The 15,503-nt window shown below is 37.8% G+C and overlaps 1 protein-coding gene across 2 annotated transcripts in view; it reads right to left on the bottom strand.

Moving 5' to 3' along the window:
* Nucleotides 1–4,944: 4,944 nt before the first annotated feature.
* Nucleotides 4,945–15,503, bottom strand: part of LOC131149078 (PHD finger-like domain-containing protein 5A) — a 29,755-nt gene continuing 19,196 nt past the window's right edge. The window contains exon 2 of one of the 2 annotated variants that reach the window (XM_058099152.1): nucleotides 4,945–5,809. In XM_058099152.1, the coding sequence (XP_057955135.1) occupies nucleotides 5,415–5,747 (333 nt within the window). In that variant the 5' untranslated portion in view covers nucleotides 5,748–5,809 and the 3' untranslated portion in view covers nucleotides 4,945–5,414. The remainder of the gene's footprint in view (nucleotides 5,810–15,503) is intronic. The other variant, XM_058099151.1, reaches the window with a different exon arrangement.

The following is a 15,503-nucleotide window of genomic DNA, read 5'->3' as shown; positions in this document are numbered from 1 at the left end:
TACAATTCTAGTGTGGAACGTGCAGGGTTTAGGCACGTCTAAAGCCGTTTACAAAAGTTAATGAGGAAATTTTCACCTTCTATTTTGGTTCTTTCAGAGCCATTTTCTAATGAAAGTTAGATGTTGCAATGGATTGGTTTTCTAAATTTTTCGAATTTTTGTGCGAATGCATCGGTGGGGGGTAAACTTTGGATGTTTTGGGAAAAGGAAGTGTACTTTGAGTTACAACATATGTCTAATCAAGTTATTTCCGGTATTTTTAGTTCGGTGGACCAAAATTTCTTGGCTTCATTTGTTTATGCTAAATGTCGTCAAACAGATCTCCGGGAACTTTGGAATGATTTACAGTTTGTAAATGATTTCCCTTGGTTAGTGGCGGTAGATGTTAATATCATCCGTTCAGATTCGGAACATATTGGTGGTCATACGAGGCCATTATTGGCTATGGAGGAATTTAATACTTGCTTGGACAATTGTGGTCTTATGGATTTGGTTGTTATTGGCAGCAACATGTGTTGGTGTAATGGTCACAGTGGAAATTCTCGGAATTGGGCAAAACTGGATAGGGTCCTCTATAATTCAACTCTTCTTCAATTTTTGCCATAAATTTATTTTTTGAGTATGGAAATAGGAGGTCTTCATATCATAATCCATTGATTATTTGGTTTCATAGAAATTTGCATCGGTATAGCCCTCTCCCTTCAGGTATCAAAATATGTGAAGCACTCATCAGTCTTTTAAATCTTGCGTGAAGGAAGCCTGGAGTGAGGAATCTCATGGCACGAGTTTAGTTAGACTTGCTTCTAAATTGAAGCATATGAAAATTGCAATCCAAAACAAGAACAAGCAGGTATTTAGACATGTGTATCAGAACATTAAAAAAATGGAGAAAAGTATGAAGGTTCTAGAGGCTCAGCTTCAGGAAGGGTATTCGCCATAAATTGAGGAAGATTTCTTCCTTTCTAAACTCGAGTTGGAAAGCTTGGGAAAAGAGGGAGGAGATTCATATTTCTCAGCTAGCCAAAAAGAAGTGGTTGAAAGCGGGGGATAATAATACAAAGTTCTTTCATGCATGTGTGAACCAAAAGAGGAAGAATGCTATAATTCATTCATTGAAGCTTCCGAATGGAGAAGTGTTGGATTTTATGGAGGCTGTTCATGAGGGTGCAGTAAGGTATTTTCAAACTTTCTTAACAAATGCAGGACCCAGTCGAACAACTTACCTTGATGATATTATATCTCCTATGGTTTCTGAAGAGGAGAATATTACTCTTTGTCGTGCTCCGTCCGAGGTGGAGGTAAGAGATGTTATTCTTTCCATCCCGAGAAATAGTAGCCCAAGTCCAGATGGTTTTGGTTCGACTTTTTTCCATGATTGTTGGGATATTGTAAAAGAAGTAGTGATCGATGCATCTAGAGATTTTTTTATTGGATCTCCTCTTCCTAAATTTTATTTTGCATCTTGCATTGTTCTAATCCCAAAAGTTTAAAATCCCTAGAGTTTTGACAAGTTCAGGTCTATTAGTCTTTGTAGTGTTATCTACAAATTTTTTTCAAAAATTATTGTTGCAAGGATGACCTTTATTGTCTGCATTGATTTCTTCGGAGCAGGGAGCTTTCATTCCTGGTAGAAGTATATTTGAAAATATTACATTGACACAAGAAATGGTTCATTATCTGCATAAGAAGTCTAATAGTGGAAATGTAATGATCAAAGTAGACATGGCTAAGGCTTATGATAGGGTCGATTGGGATTTTTTAAAGTTGGTTCCGAAAAGCTTTGGATTATCCTAGAGATTCTGTGGTTTAGTGGCGGAATGTGTTTCCTCTCCTTGGTTTTCCATTATGATGAATGACACTTATAAAGGTTTCTTTAATCCTTCTCGAGGGTTTCGCCAAGGAGACCCTTTATCTCCTTATCTGTTTATTGTTTTACAAGAAGTTCTTTCTCGGCTTCTGAAGAAAAATTTTATGGAGAATAAGATAGGGGCTTGCTATCATCCTCGTGGGGTGCCTTTGGTATCTCACCTACTCTATGCGGATGACATTCTTATTTTTGCTAATGGTAAGAGAAGTTCCATTTGAATGCTTATTAAGACTCGTAAGAAATATGAGGATTGGTTTGACTAAATGATAAATAAAGACAAGTCAAGTATTTTTTTTGTCAAAGAGAATTTCTTATGCTCGGAAGCGATCCTTGTTAAGGATGACTGGCTTCACAGAAGGAGGGTTCCCTGCTACATACTTGGGTGTTCCTTTGGTATCGGATCATCTTATGGCCCATAGTTTAGAGCCTCTAGTTGCTAAATTAAGGAAAAAGATAGCGGGTTGGAAATTTAAGCTTTTATCTCAAGGGGGCCGCTTAGTTTTAATTAAGCATGTATTATCGTCAATAACGATTCATCAATTGGCGATAATTGACATTCTTTATATTATCTTCACAAAGTTAAATTCTATGTTATCGACTTTTTTTTGGAGTGGAGTAAATGATAAAAGAAAAAGGAAATGGTGTTCCTAGCATAATATATGTAAGATTGTTTATAAGGGTGATTTGAGTATTAGGGATTTTGAGAAAGTGAAAAAAATCATTGCATATGAAGTTTGTGTGGAGATTGTTAACTACGGATAATTTGTGGACTCAATTCTTTAAAGCCAAGTATTTGAATAATAGACACCACTTGAGAGAAATAAAGTAAGATAAAGGAACCATATTTTGGAGATCGATTGCTCATGTGATACCTGAAGTATTAGAGCATGTTCGTGATCAAATTAAAAAAGGGTCGGCCTCTTTCTAGTTTGATCGGTGGTTAGTCTCCGGTCCCTTTGTGCTAAGGTTCAAGAAATCAAAAACCATAAGCTACGAACATGAGATTGTCGAGATAGAGATGGGTGGAATGTTGATTTATTAGTGGATTTGTTGGGTGAAGAACAGGTTGAGGAAGTAATGAACTCCGTTATTTCTTGCAAGGAGGGTCCAAATACATTAATTTGGGAACCTTCAATAGATGGGAAATTTACCACAGCAAGTGCTTGGAAAATTATAAGGGAGCGTAAATAGGAATTCTTAATTTCAAAATGGATCTGACATCCTATGTTGCCAAAACAGGTGTCAATTTGCATGTGGAAGTCTTGGTTTGCTTGTCTTCTGGTTGATACTCGTATTCAAAAAGTAGGTGTTCAGATGGCCTCTTGGTGTGATTGTTGTTCAAATGCCAAGATTGAATCTCTAGACCATATTTTTTGCATGGGATCTTTTTCTTAGGAGGTATGGAAACAAGCAGTAGTGGCGTTGGGTGTTAGTTGTATGGCAACGAATGCATGGAAAGTTAGAGTTAATTTCTGATTTAGTTGTGCAAGACGAGCCTCACAGTTAGGCATTTTGGTAGGTATCATCATTTGGAGACTTTGGACTCGTCATTGTAGAGCCAGGATGGAGTCAATTCATGATTTGGTGATAACTGTGTGATGTGATATTAAATATTGGTTGAGATCCATTTCAGACAAGTTAACTAAATGTGCACCTACTTCTTGCATGGATATTACAATCCTTCGTGCTTTGGATGTGAGGGTTCGTCTTCCTCGTGTAGTTAGATGGTGTAAACCTCGGATAGGTTGAGTTAAGTTGAATGTGGATGGAACGTGTAGAGGTAACCCAGGTAATTGTGGTGGTGGAGGCGTGATAAGACATGAAAGAGGATTATTTAAAGCAACTTTTTCTTCATTACTGGATTATGGAACCAATAATATAATTGAATTAAAAGCGATTATTATAGAGATTAATCTATGCAAAGATCTCGAATTTAATTAAGTGGAGATTGCCTGTGACTCTACTTTGTTGGTTCAGTGGATTAATTCTGGAAAGTGTTCGGCTTGGAACTTATGAGAATTGTGAGAAGAGCTTGTGTTAGCATTGAGAGGCATACATTATAAAGTGGAACATGTTTACAGGGAGGCAAATCAAAGTGCGGATTTCTTTGCCAAGTAGGGTGAAACTAATATATCTTGATTATATAATTGACAGGATGAACTTCCATAACAAGTCAGGGGAATGATTCAATTGAATTTGTTGGGATTTCCTTCCTTGCGCTCGTGATGCTTTGTGAAGGTTGGAATGGTTGGTTTATTCCACGAGATCTTCTAGAGTTTTGTTTGTTTTCCACTTATAGTTATTTAGTTCTTATTTATTTGTTTGGTTGTTGGTTATTGATTTATTGGCTTTGAATAAGTTGGTTAAATCAATTTTAGATTCTTGAGGTTTGATTTTATTTTCTTAAGTCTCAAGGTTGAAACCATGGTATTTTTCCGCCATAAAAGAGGAACTCTTTTTCCAAAAAAATAAAGTGATTTTATACTTGAAAGGATGTGCAAGCAAACTTCTAAAAAATAATATATAATACAAGACATTTTTTTTTTCCAAAAAGAAGTTAATTTCAAAATGCAAATTTAACTTATTTGAAAAACTTCATGTCAACAATGGTTATGACAAAAATTAGGGTTTCAATGAGCTATACTTGCATCAACTCAGTGAAGTTTAACAACAAATATTAATTAATACATAGTTAAATCATGTGATCAGGAAGATAAAGTTTGGTGAATTTAATAATTAAGTGGGACGGTTGTAAATTATATAGCATTACCTCTCCGTACCAAACTCAAAACATATCTTCTGTATAAGGTTTCTTTACCCTCCCCACTTCCCAAGCAACACCATATGGGAGAGAGAGAGAGAGAGAGAGAGAGAGAGAGAGAGAAAAATTAATATATCCTTTTAAAAGTCTAAGATAATATTTGATAATAATTGAAAATGTGAATTTTAAATTTTGAATTTAAATTTTTATAATTTTGTATATGAAAAAAACAATACCACATAATATGATTCGAAGTTTTGTCCATATCTAAATAAATTTAAATAAAATTCAAAATTCATATTGCCAAAAAGGAAACTCAATAAAATGTTATATTACATTTTATTTAAATTCACAAAAAAAAAAATCCAAAATACTAAGATGGGATAACAATATTTCAGAATTTCGAGCATGAATGAAATAAAACAAGTGGAGAGAACAAAACAAACACATACCGATTTTATGCACGAGCATCTGCAAAATCCTTATAAACTACGCCTGTATGAAAAACCCTCAAAATACCCCTGGACATAATACAAAACCTTCTCTTCTACCAGCCATTGAATACGAGTCATAATCTATAAACATTAACAATCAACACCACCAAGACTAATAGAGATAGTCCACCGAGGTCCGTGCCTAATCAATTATAGTTGATCCAGTTCCAAAATTTTGATCCAGTTCCAAGATTTTCTAGCTGTCAACACTATCATTCAGAGTACTTTAGATTCCATCTCCATGTATGGTAGCACACAGAAATAAATGGCAATTACAAAAGGAGAAAACCCATCATCGTTTCTTAAAACCATATTTCTTGCGTTCATAGAACAGATCGGTTTTAGCACTCCCTAAATTGACAATCTTTGGACAACCATCCCTATCCTTCTCCTGCTGTGTGCACTCTTTGCAGTAGTATGCATCAGAGATTCCAACTCCTCCACAGATGACACACCGACCCTGGAACGATCCATAGTTGCATTCATCACAAACTCGTACAAGCGTGCAAGGACACACATAGGAATCACAGATCACACACTTGCCATCACATTTCTCGCACAATCGTCCAATGGCAATTCCTGGCTGCTTCCTGCACATAATCAAATCAGGATGATGCTTGGCCATGGTTTCTCCAAGAAGCTTTAATTCCTAATGTAGTTATGACCTGTAAATTTTTTTCACTCCACCTGGTTAATACAAGTAGTAAATAGTCTTATCAATGAAGAAATTGATACTCTTTCACACCGTTGAAGCTAGTACAAAATAGTATCAGCATAGAAATTTATAAGAATTTGAGGCAAATATATTATCACAATTCAGGGGTACAATATCCAGACAAAAGACAATGAGAATCCAGAATTGCATCAACTTCACCTCCCTTTTCCTTGAGCCCTCCAAAGAATTGGTTATAAACAAGTATAGGGCATGTTTAGTTGTGGGAAATAGTTTTCCAAAGTTCTGCATATTTCCTATATAAATCTTGGAAAACAGGAATCAAGGTGCATTTTTTTTAAGCATTTGGAGAACTTGAAATGGAAATTTCGAACTGTTTTCCACAAGTGCACAGGATCATAGAATCTGTAAACAACAAAACTGATGCAATGAACAAATATGGCATCTGTAAACAATAAATCCAATGTAAGCTACGTCACAGCCACAACAGGTGTACAAATCTGGTCTCAACTTTCATACTCAGGCTCATAACCTGAACAGTTGTCTTTGATACTTCAACTTTTCTTCTTGAATCCAAATTAGCAGCACAGCAAAAAGGACATAAATGGCATGACACATTCAGCCTCCTGAATTTTGCTCTCCTGAGTTTCTAATCCACTATGGAAGAAAAAAAATCCAAACAGGAAATTCATGCCTTCAAAGAAATAACAGGATACTATAACCTTGGCAGTGCAGTGATTTACTGACAAAGGACTAGTTACAAAAAAGAGTAACTCTCCAAAACGGTAGTTAAGGAGAAAAAGATTCCCAAAATTCTAGGCAAGACGTAGATTTTCAGCAGCAAAATTCGTTATTATGCTTCTACTTACGTTGAGGGACACTCTGATCAGTTTCATCAGAAGCCCATTCCATCGGCATCATCAGTTCATTTTTTAAAAGAATATACCAATTGCACTGAAACATTACAACCAAATCTGATTTCACAAGCAATACCAAACAATTAGACTTGATGACCTGCTTTCCTAGAATCCAACCTGCTATTTCAAGAAACAACTCTATGGTAAGTCCAGCCACCAACAGTCCATCTCCAAATAGAGCACAAGTTGCAAAATGATAATTTTGAGAACCAAATTCGGGGCAATAACAAAAAACAAGAACAACAAAAGGAGGTCAATTGGTCACCAAATATTCATCATCAGCTGCCACAAGGGACGCAGCACAACAAATGCACCAATTTCACTAACTTGAGCCACATTCCTCGATGAACTCTAGGAAAGTAATTGTATATAGACACACAGTCCCATGTGGTAGTTTCCAAAACTCTACCCCATGGTCTTTTCCTTTGGACAAGTAAATCTACCCCATGGTTTATATCTTAACAAATATTAGATAATGCAAAATTCACCTTATTTGCCAAGTGTTAGGGTCTTTTCCAACCCTGACGCATGGTTTTTGTATATGATTATGACTTGGAGGGAAGGTTGGTTAACCTAGATGCGACTATGCAGTTGTCACAATAATGGTTTCGATATGTCAGTGTGACATTGTGGTTGATTCGGACAATACTGATGGTGGTGTTCCTGAACCTAAGATGTATGATCATTAGATACTTGGTGGTTACTCGTACATGAACATAAATATTTCGAAGACATGACTGTTGAGAGAACACCAAGTGAGCAACCTACCCTCCCTAGTATCCTACTGGGTACTAAGTGAGCATCCTAAGGAGCACCCAAAGGCAGGCTCATGACATCCTCAAGGAGTATCCTGAGGCTTCCCACCCCATGGATGATCCATTTGAGAATGAGATGGCACGGTACTCTTAACCCAGAGATTTGGATGTTCTCCCTTCTTGGTCTTTAGCTATACAATTGAGCAATGTCATCCTAGACCCCAGTTGTACTAGTGGAGATGAGAGTTACCCTTAGTACTAGTGGAATATCATTCTATCTCCCTTATCGTTGAAGTCTGGGTTCATCGGTGATGACCTTAGTTAGTTCAAGGGCTTTCCAACCATAAGGCTTGACCACCACTTAAGTAGACACTTTAGTGTTTCCTTTGATAAGGATGAGTACAGTTGGGCTGGACTTGGTGTAGTCTTGCTGCGCACGAGTGTGACTCCTCGACACTTTGGCCAAATCTTAGCAAGATTCCTTTTGGCCTTTGTGATCTCCACATCCATAACAGTTGGTATTAGAGTGGATCCTCTCAATCTTGAATGAATATGAGATTGAAACTATTGGCATCAACTCGATTATAGGAATTCGGTTTGTAACATTAAGTGGGGGAAGAAGCAAGTTATCTTTGAGTAAGTTCTTGTTTCGTGCTCCCCTTTTATTAGTTGACCTGTTGTAGGTAATGTTGTGATTCGTGAAAGTTGATAATTAGTAAATATCTTGTGAATTCCAGGTTACTTGATTGTGCCATGTACCCTTGAGAAAGGATGAGGGTTGATAGGGAAACAAAGATGAGAATACCTTGTGCCGTTGATGTGGGTATTGCAGCCAAACTTTGTGAGTCGTTCTATTGTAATTGGCATTGAGGCTCGGATGGTTATCCTTTGGGACTTCGTGGTGCCTGGTCCCACAAGCAGCAGAGATACTCAAGATCTGGTGGAAGTGGAAAGTTGAAGGAGTTTGCCCAAGGGTGTCTTTCACAAAACTCAAGAAGTTCATACCCATAGAGAGAGGTAACAATCTTGGATCTATGGGGAAAAATGAGTTGTGAACACACTGGACAGATAGTTCTCAAGCCACAAGTGCGGCTGTGTTCGTCCAATGGAAACGTTTACTCGATGGGTTATGGACTCGAAGGGAACAATGAATGCTACTTCTTGGACTTCATTGGAACCCAAAGATGCTCTTGTGATATGTTCTAGTGGGGTCACAATGGGAGACCACTATTGTGGAATTGACGAGAGCATGCTTGCGCTATTGACCTTGTTGCCTCATTGATTACCTATGTCAACAAGCATTCGGTTGAGTTTCTCCAAAGGGCGTTTGAGCCATGTTGCGCCGTTGCGGACAGGCACATAAAAGCCGTTGTGGCCAGAGGGCCATTTTGTTTGTTGTTAGGGCCGCCGCCTTTTAGATGGAAGTTTGAGTTCGAGCCAAAGGAAAGAGAGACAAAAATGTTAGCCACGACGAACTGTGGTTGAGGTTGGTTTTGTTAAGAGGACAAGTAATTGGGAATCTTGTGTTTTAGGTTTGGATCGAGCTTCGAATGTCCGAGGACATGGAAGATTAATAACAATATGGAAGTTTGTCATTGAGATGTGTAACCTCAGTTTAAGCCTTAAGAGTGCTTGAGGAAATTCTTGTGGTTATTGTGTGGTTGGATTTGTGACCGAATGAGTAACTTCAGAATGGTTGGATGCATGAACATGTTGGTTATCCGGTTATCCCAAAAGGAATTGGGTTGTAAACCCCGAATGTTGAGATAGCTTGTGTTTTTGGAGATTTCTTGGTGTTGATTCATCCTTGCAGTTAGTGTATCGTGAGAGTTCTTGGGTGGGGACTCACTTCTGGAATGGAATGTCTATAGATGTTTCGCTAGACATGGTAACACTATGGTTTTGAGATTGGTTGTATAGAAGAGACTCCAAAGTGTGGACTCATCTTCGGAGTTGTGTTTTGTTAGACTCCTAGGTGAGAACTCATTTTGGAAACAATATGTTGGTAGTGTTGAGCTTTGATGTCTTCTTTGCTGGTTAACTAGAAAGTGGGTTGATGGTCAAACTTGAAAAGCCTCTGAGATGTGGGACCTATCCTTGGAAAGGTAAGGTTGTATGAAACCCTGAGTTGGTATTCAAATGTCGAAGTCTTTATAGGTTTTGAGAAACAAAGAAGTCTTCAATTTGATCTGCGGTTAGTTAAGGGTTTCAGAACATGACCCTCCTACTACAAGAAGGGAGTTGTATCATCCGTTAGAATATGGTACAGTACAGAGTATCAGAATTGGGTTATAAGGGGAATTGTGACTGGTTTGGGACTTTTGTGTATCTTGCTCCTTGGAAGGAACTAACTTGAGTTTTAAGAGACGAGGCTATTATAATGATCCTTACTAAGGATTGTGAGTTTGAGTTCTGGGAGAGCATTAATCTTCATAATTGTTGGCATGTCGGCTGGCAATAAGCTTATGGTTGAGCTTCAGTCTTGGACATGAGAAGTCTTGCGTTGGTTTTGATACCTAAGTGTGGTTTAGAGGAATCTACATTCGGTGTTCCACAAGTGTCTTCAGATCAAATTGAGATCAAGTTTGCAGTGAGATTTGAGACAAAGTTTGGCAGCTATGAAGAGTTTTTTTATTCTGGATGATTTTGAAGTCTCGTAGTTGGTGGTTTGGGTGTCTTACTCGAAATCAAATCATGTATGCTCATCAACGAGGACGTAAGATGAGTAGGGAGGAAATGTTGGGTTCTTAAGAGTTTTGTGACCCTGAAACATGGTTTTGATATATGATTCTAACTTTGAGAGAAGGTTGGTTAACTTAGATGCAATTATGTGGTTGTCACGAGGATGGTTTTGGTATGTCACTATGACGTTATGGTTGGTCCAGACAGTACTGATGGTGTTCTTCCCAAACCTAAGATGTATGATCATTAGATCCTTGGTGGTTACTCATACATGAACAAGAATACTTCGGAGACATGACTTTCGGAGGAACATCAGGTGAGCAGCCTACCTCCCCCAATATCCCCATTTGGTACTAAGTTAGCACCCTAAGGAGCACTCAAGGACGGGCTTTTGACATCCTCAAGGGGTATCCTAAGCTTCCATGTGGGATTTGGAGCTTCATGTATGATCCATTGAGAATGAGATCGTGCAGTACTCTTAACCTGAAGGTTTGGGTGTTCACCCTTCTTGGTCGTTGGCTATATATTAGGCGGTGTCATCCTAAACCCCGATTGTACTATGGAGATGAGAATTACCCTTGTTACTAGTGAAATGTGAGTCCATTTAAGTCCAAGTTCCTCAGTGATGACCTTAGTTGGTTCAAGGGCGTTTGGGTCATAAGACCTTACCACTTAGTTAGACACTTGAGTGTTTCCTTGGATAAGGATGAGTATGGTTGGACTGAATTTGGTGTAGTCTTGCTACTGCACGGGTGTGGCTTCTTAACACTTTGGGCAGATCTAGGAAAAGGTGATTCCTTTTAGTCTTTGAGATCTCACATCCGTGACACCAAACAATGTGTAGAAAGTATCACATCTAATAAAGTACTAACTGAACCAAAATTGCTTTTACATTGTCGGTACACAAGTAACTTTGGTTGAACAAGTATAAGAAGAAACAAAGGAAACAAGAAACATAATTAGTGTTAGGACCGGGAGAGTTCTCATTGGCAGGCTTGACATGCATGAGTGAGCACCAACTTGACCCAAAAACTTAAGGCATTGGGTCTTGGGCCCAACCATTCATATAAGCACCCATCTTCCACTTAATTTTTCAATATAAGACAAACTCACAAGTGGAATTCTCAACAACTCTCCTTTCCTTGTGGATTTCAACCACTCCGCCACAAACAGAAGTCATTCTTGATCACTCTATGATATACATCTAACTAGGAGCCATTACTCAACCATGGGAAACTCTGAAAACTATGAGAGTCCACGCATCTATAGGATTAGCATTTGTAGGATCCACCACTCCTTCCACGGGATCTACATTCATAGGACGAGCACCAACTTGACTCAAAAGCTTAAACCATTAGGTCTTAGGCCCAATCATGTATATAAGCACCCATCTTCCACTCACTTTTTCCAAAGTGGGACAAACTCACAAGTTGAATTCTTCACAATTAGAAACCATTTACAGATACAATTCAACCATGAACAGCAACACATGATAGAAGAATCTGGAATAAAGTGGAGAACAAGAAAATCTGTGATCAATTCATTGGAAGACATAAAACTCACGACTGAAGTTGCAATGGAAGACTTTTCTCAACAAAGATTCCTCGCTACCAACATTTGATCATATCATGAAACAGTGTCAAGTTATTTAGAAATTAGGATTTAGAAGCGATATATTAACAATATATGTAAACACCAATCACAGGCATAGGTTAAATATATACCATGTGCGCGTTACAACTGATGACCGCACAACCAGCTAAATGAATGAACTTCACAAAAATTTCAGCGCATATATACACCATTTTTTTTTAACCTAAGAGCTCAAACTCCCAAAAATAAAATCTTCGCCCATGCTTTATTAACTACATTGTTGTATTTCTCGTCAATTTTATCATATACAAAGATTTTTGCTTCTTAGTGTCAAACACTAGTAATTGCTTATCCAAACACCATACCCAAGAACTTCAAGTCTTGGCTCAAATTTGAAAACATTAAAATGCCAAAACAAAGAGTAAATAAAATAAATACATACTAATAATAGAATTAGCAATGAACGTATGGATGAACAGCATGCACCATAAAATATAGTCGCCTATATCCTCCAAGAACCATATTATTGTTTTCTAAACTTTTTCTGCACAAACAATTTAGGGAAAAAAATTTTCTTTACAAAATTTTCCCTTTCCTTTGTATTTCCTTAGAAATAGTAGGAATTTTTGTATCCTATTCAAATGGATCTCATATCATAATTATCCATGATTCATGATTGTATATGTTTCCATCAAGACCACTTGATAAAATGTGAAGGTAAGTAGGTTCACTGGCTCCTACTACGAGAAGTATTCCTCTTTGGATAATAGGTAGTGTAATTGGTATTCTTGTGATTGGTTTAGTTGGAATTTTCTTCCACTATTCATATTCCAAATTAGCATTTTTAGAGAGAGCTTTAATTGGGAACAATCAGGAAGCTGAGAGAAGAGCTGATCGAGCATAAAAGTTGGGTCTCATTGTTCCCTAAGCCCAACTAAACTCAGCCCACTCCTACATCTTGCAAATAACATGTTTAGTGACTTAGCAAGCCCAATTGCTCTCGATTTTGTAAATTTTTTCCCAAGTCTATTGGACTTAGATTGCCCAAAGAAACCAGCTTATCTATTACATTGTTTTTTTCATCCCTATTAGACCAGCAATTAAATACATAGCATTTAATTTTTAGTAACTAGTAAGACCCCCATCAACAACTTTTGAGCTAGTCTTACTCAAATCTTAATTGATACCCTGTCAAACCTTAACTGAAGGAGTGCTAATGCTACATTTTCTACTTTTATTCATTATTGTTCTATGTGCAAAGTATTAACCTGACCAATCCTCTATATTAAAACATTTCCGGACTGAACCTTGTGCTGCCTACTCTTGTTTTTAGAAGAAGTATTTTACCATCATATATATGCTTCACCCCTTATGCCTTCAATGTTACACCTGAAAACACAAAAGTCCTCACTACGTGAAAGCTCATGCATATGTGGGGTCTGGAAAAGGGGCGGACCACAATGGGTCTGTAGTACGCAGCCTTACCTTGCATTTTTGCAAGAGGCTGTTTCCACGCCTCGAACCCGTGACCTTACTGTTGCGCCTAAGCTCCCCTTCTCACTATGTGCTTTCTACTCTAAAAATACTAATCCCCTTGACAACACTTTCCAACCCTTCAATGTTCAGGCCTCTAAAAATGCAAAACTCCTCACCGTGTTCTTTCTACTCTAAAATACTCACTGTGTGTTTTCTACTTCTTATGCCTTCAGGGTCAAAGCCTCTAAAAACACAAAACTCCTCACTTGAGCTTTCTACTCTAACAATCCTTTCCAAAGATCTAAAACTCTAAAGGAAGCATTTGGTTTGCAACATAAAATATATTCCCATGAAATGACATCCTCAAAAATCTCATTCCCAGGAATGGGATGCCTACCTCATGGGAGTATTTTTGTAAGATTCCCAGGAACATACAAAAAATTCCTAGGTCAATATTTGGTTCAACAAGGGAATGGCATTTCAAGAATGAATAATTAAATTTTCAAGACAACATCAACTAAGAATATGTCCTAATCTTAAAGGTAGTTACAACCTGGTGGGAGACCGCTATACACCTTGTGCTGCCCTTAGTAGGGTGAGGCATAGGTTACTTCCAATTATGTAAATCAATATTTCAAATCGCACTCAAAGAAAGGGCACTTCCCATTACTTTTGTACCAAAAACACTGTTAGCTCCAATTATAGCCCCTCTAGGATGTAAAATATATCTTCTCACCACGCTAAAAGTGTTAAGAACTTAAGGTGCCTACCATGTAGGATTCAAGCACTCAAACAAACATGGGAATAAGATGCTATAGGCATCACATTCTTGGAATGTTGAAAGATGTTGTGAAGCAAACGCCCCCTAAGAAGGATGGTGCAAAAATGTTATGAAGAGAAGTTCTTGAGGAAAAACCATCAATTTTTATTTTTTTTTCATGCCTAAACCTCATTTACTACACTGAAGGGGAGCTTAGGCGCAACGATAAGATTGTCGTCATGTAACCTGGAGGTCACGGGTTCATGGCGTGAAAACAGCCTCTTGAAAAATGCAAGGTAACGCTATGTACTATAGATCCATTGTGGTCCGCCCCTTCCCTAGACCCTGCATACGCGGGAGCTTTGCGCACCACGCTGCCCTTTTTTTTTTTTGTTTTAACTTCATTTGGTACACTAGAATGAAATGGAATGAAAATTTATATGGCCCATACGTAAAATTAAAGACCCATTCCATTTCTGCTCCATTTCATTATTACAAACCAAACAAATCTATGTGTCGAGAAAATTGAAGATCTCGCTTCAACAACTCCAATCATATAAATCGATTCAATGGGTTTTAAATAGAGCACATCATATTAGGTGCTTTAATGGGCTAGTGGAATTGTGTAGTATATTTTGTTATGAAAATTGTAGAATCCATTGAAAGGTGGACCATAGTCATTTTTAATCTCGCTTAACAACACAATGACACCTTTGTTGAAATTAATAAAGGAAAAAATAATTAAATAAATAAGTAGGAGGTAAATACCACAGCAGATGTGGAATTACCATTGTCCTTAAAACTGATTTCGCTGCCTTTGCGCAAGTAATCACTACACCTGCAACCACCGAGATTACTCAGGAGACTCATTTTTTCTGTGCATTCAAAAACACTGGAGCTACAAGCCATAGTGTCCAGTTGCACGCAGCAGAGGTGTGCAGCAGTGTCATGCAGCTAGGAAGCTGCTGCCAGAGCAATGTAGAGATAGGTAGACAGCTGCTACCAGAACAGTAAAGAGGATACAGATCAAAGAAGAAGATAAGAGTGCTGCTGCTGCGCTCTGCCCTCTGGTGGAATGGGCTGGATCAAGGCCTTTTATAGGCTGCTGGAGGGGTAAGTTCCTAAATATTTAATTGCTCCAATTAACATAGAATTCAAATGAAAATTTACGGATGGATTGTTTTTTAAACATAAAACAATAACAAACGAACTCTTAAGTCCCACTAAATAGGGTGTGCTACATGAATCTTTTTTTGTTAATTTACACGATTATGGATAATTTTCTTCGACAATTTAAGGGCTATTAAGTTGTTACTCACTATCTCATTCTAAGTTACTTTAGGTTTACCCCTACCCCCTACTACTATCAATAAGAGTAACCAACTCACTCCTCACTGGAACATTATTTGGCCTACGTACCATCGGAGCAGCCCCTCTTATATCTTAACTTACACAGGTATTATGCCAAACTTCCAGTGAATATGTTCAATTCTTAATTTATATTTTAATGTTATACTACGCATCC

The sequence above is a fragment of the Malania oleifera genome, chromosome 2 (genome assembly GCF_029873635.1).
Source record: "Malania oleifera isolate guangnan ecotype guangnan chromosome 2, ASM2987363v1, whole genome shotgun sequence".
NCBI classification, from domain to species: domain Eukaryota; kingdom Viridiplantae; phylum Streptophyta; class Magnoliopsida; order Santalales; family Ximeniaceae; genus Malania; species Malania oleifera.
The sequence above is the reverse complement of the archived record's forward strand: the minus strand, read 5'-3'. Positions and strand labels throughout refer to the sequence as shown.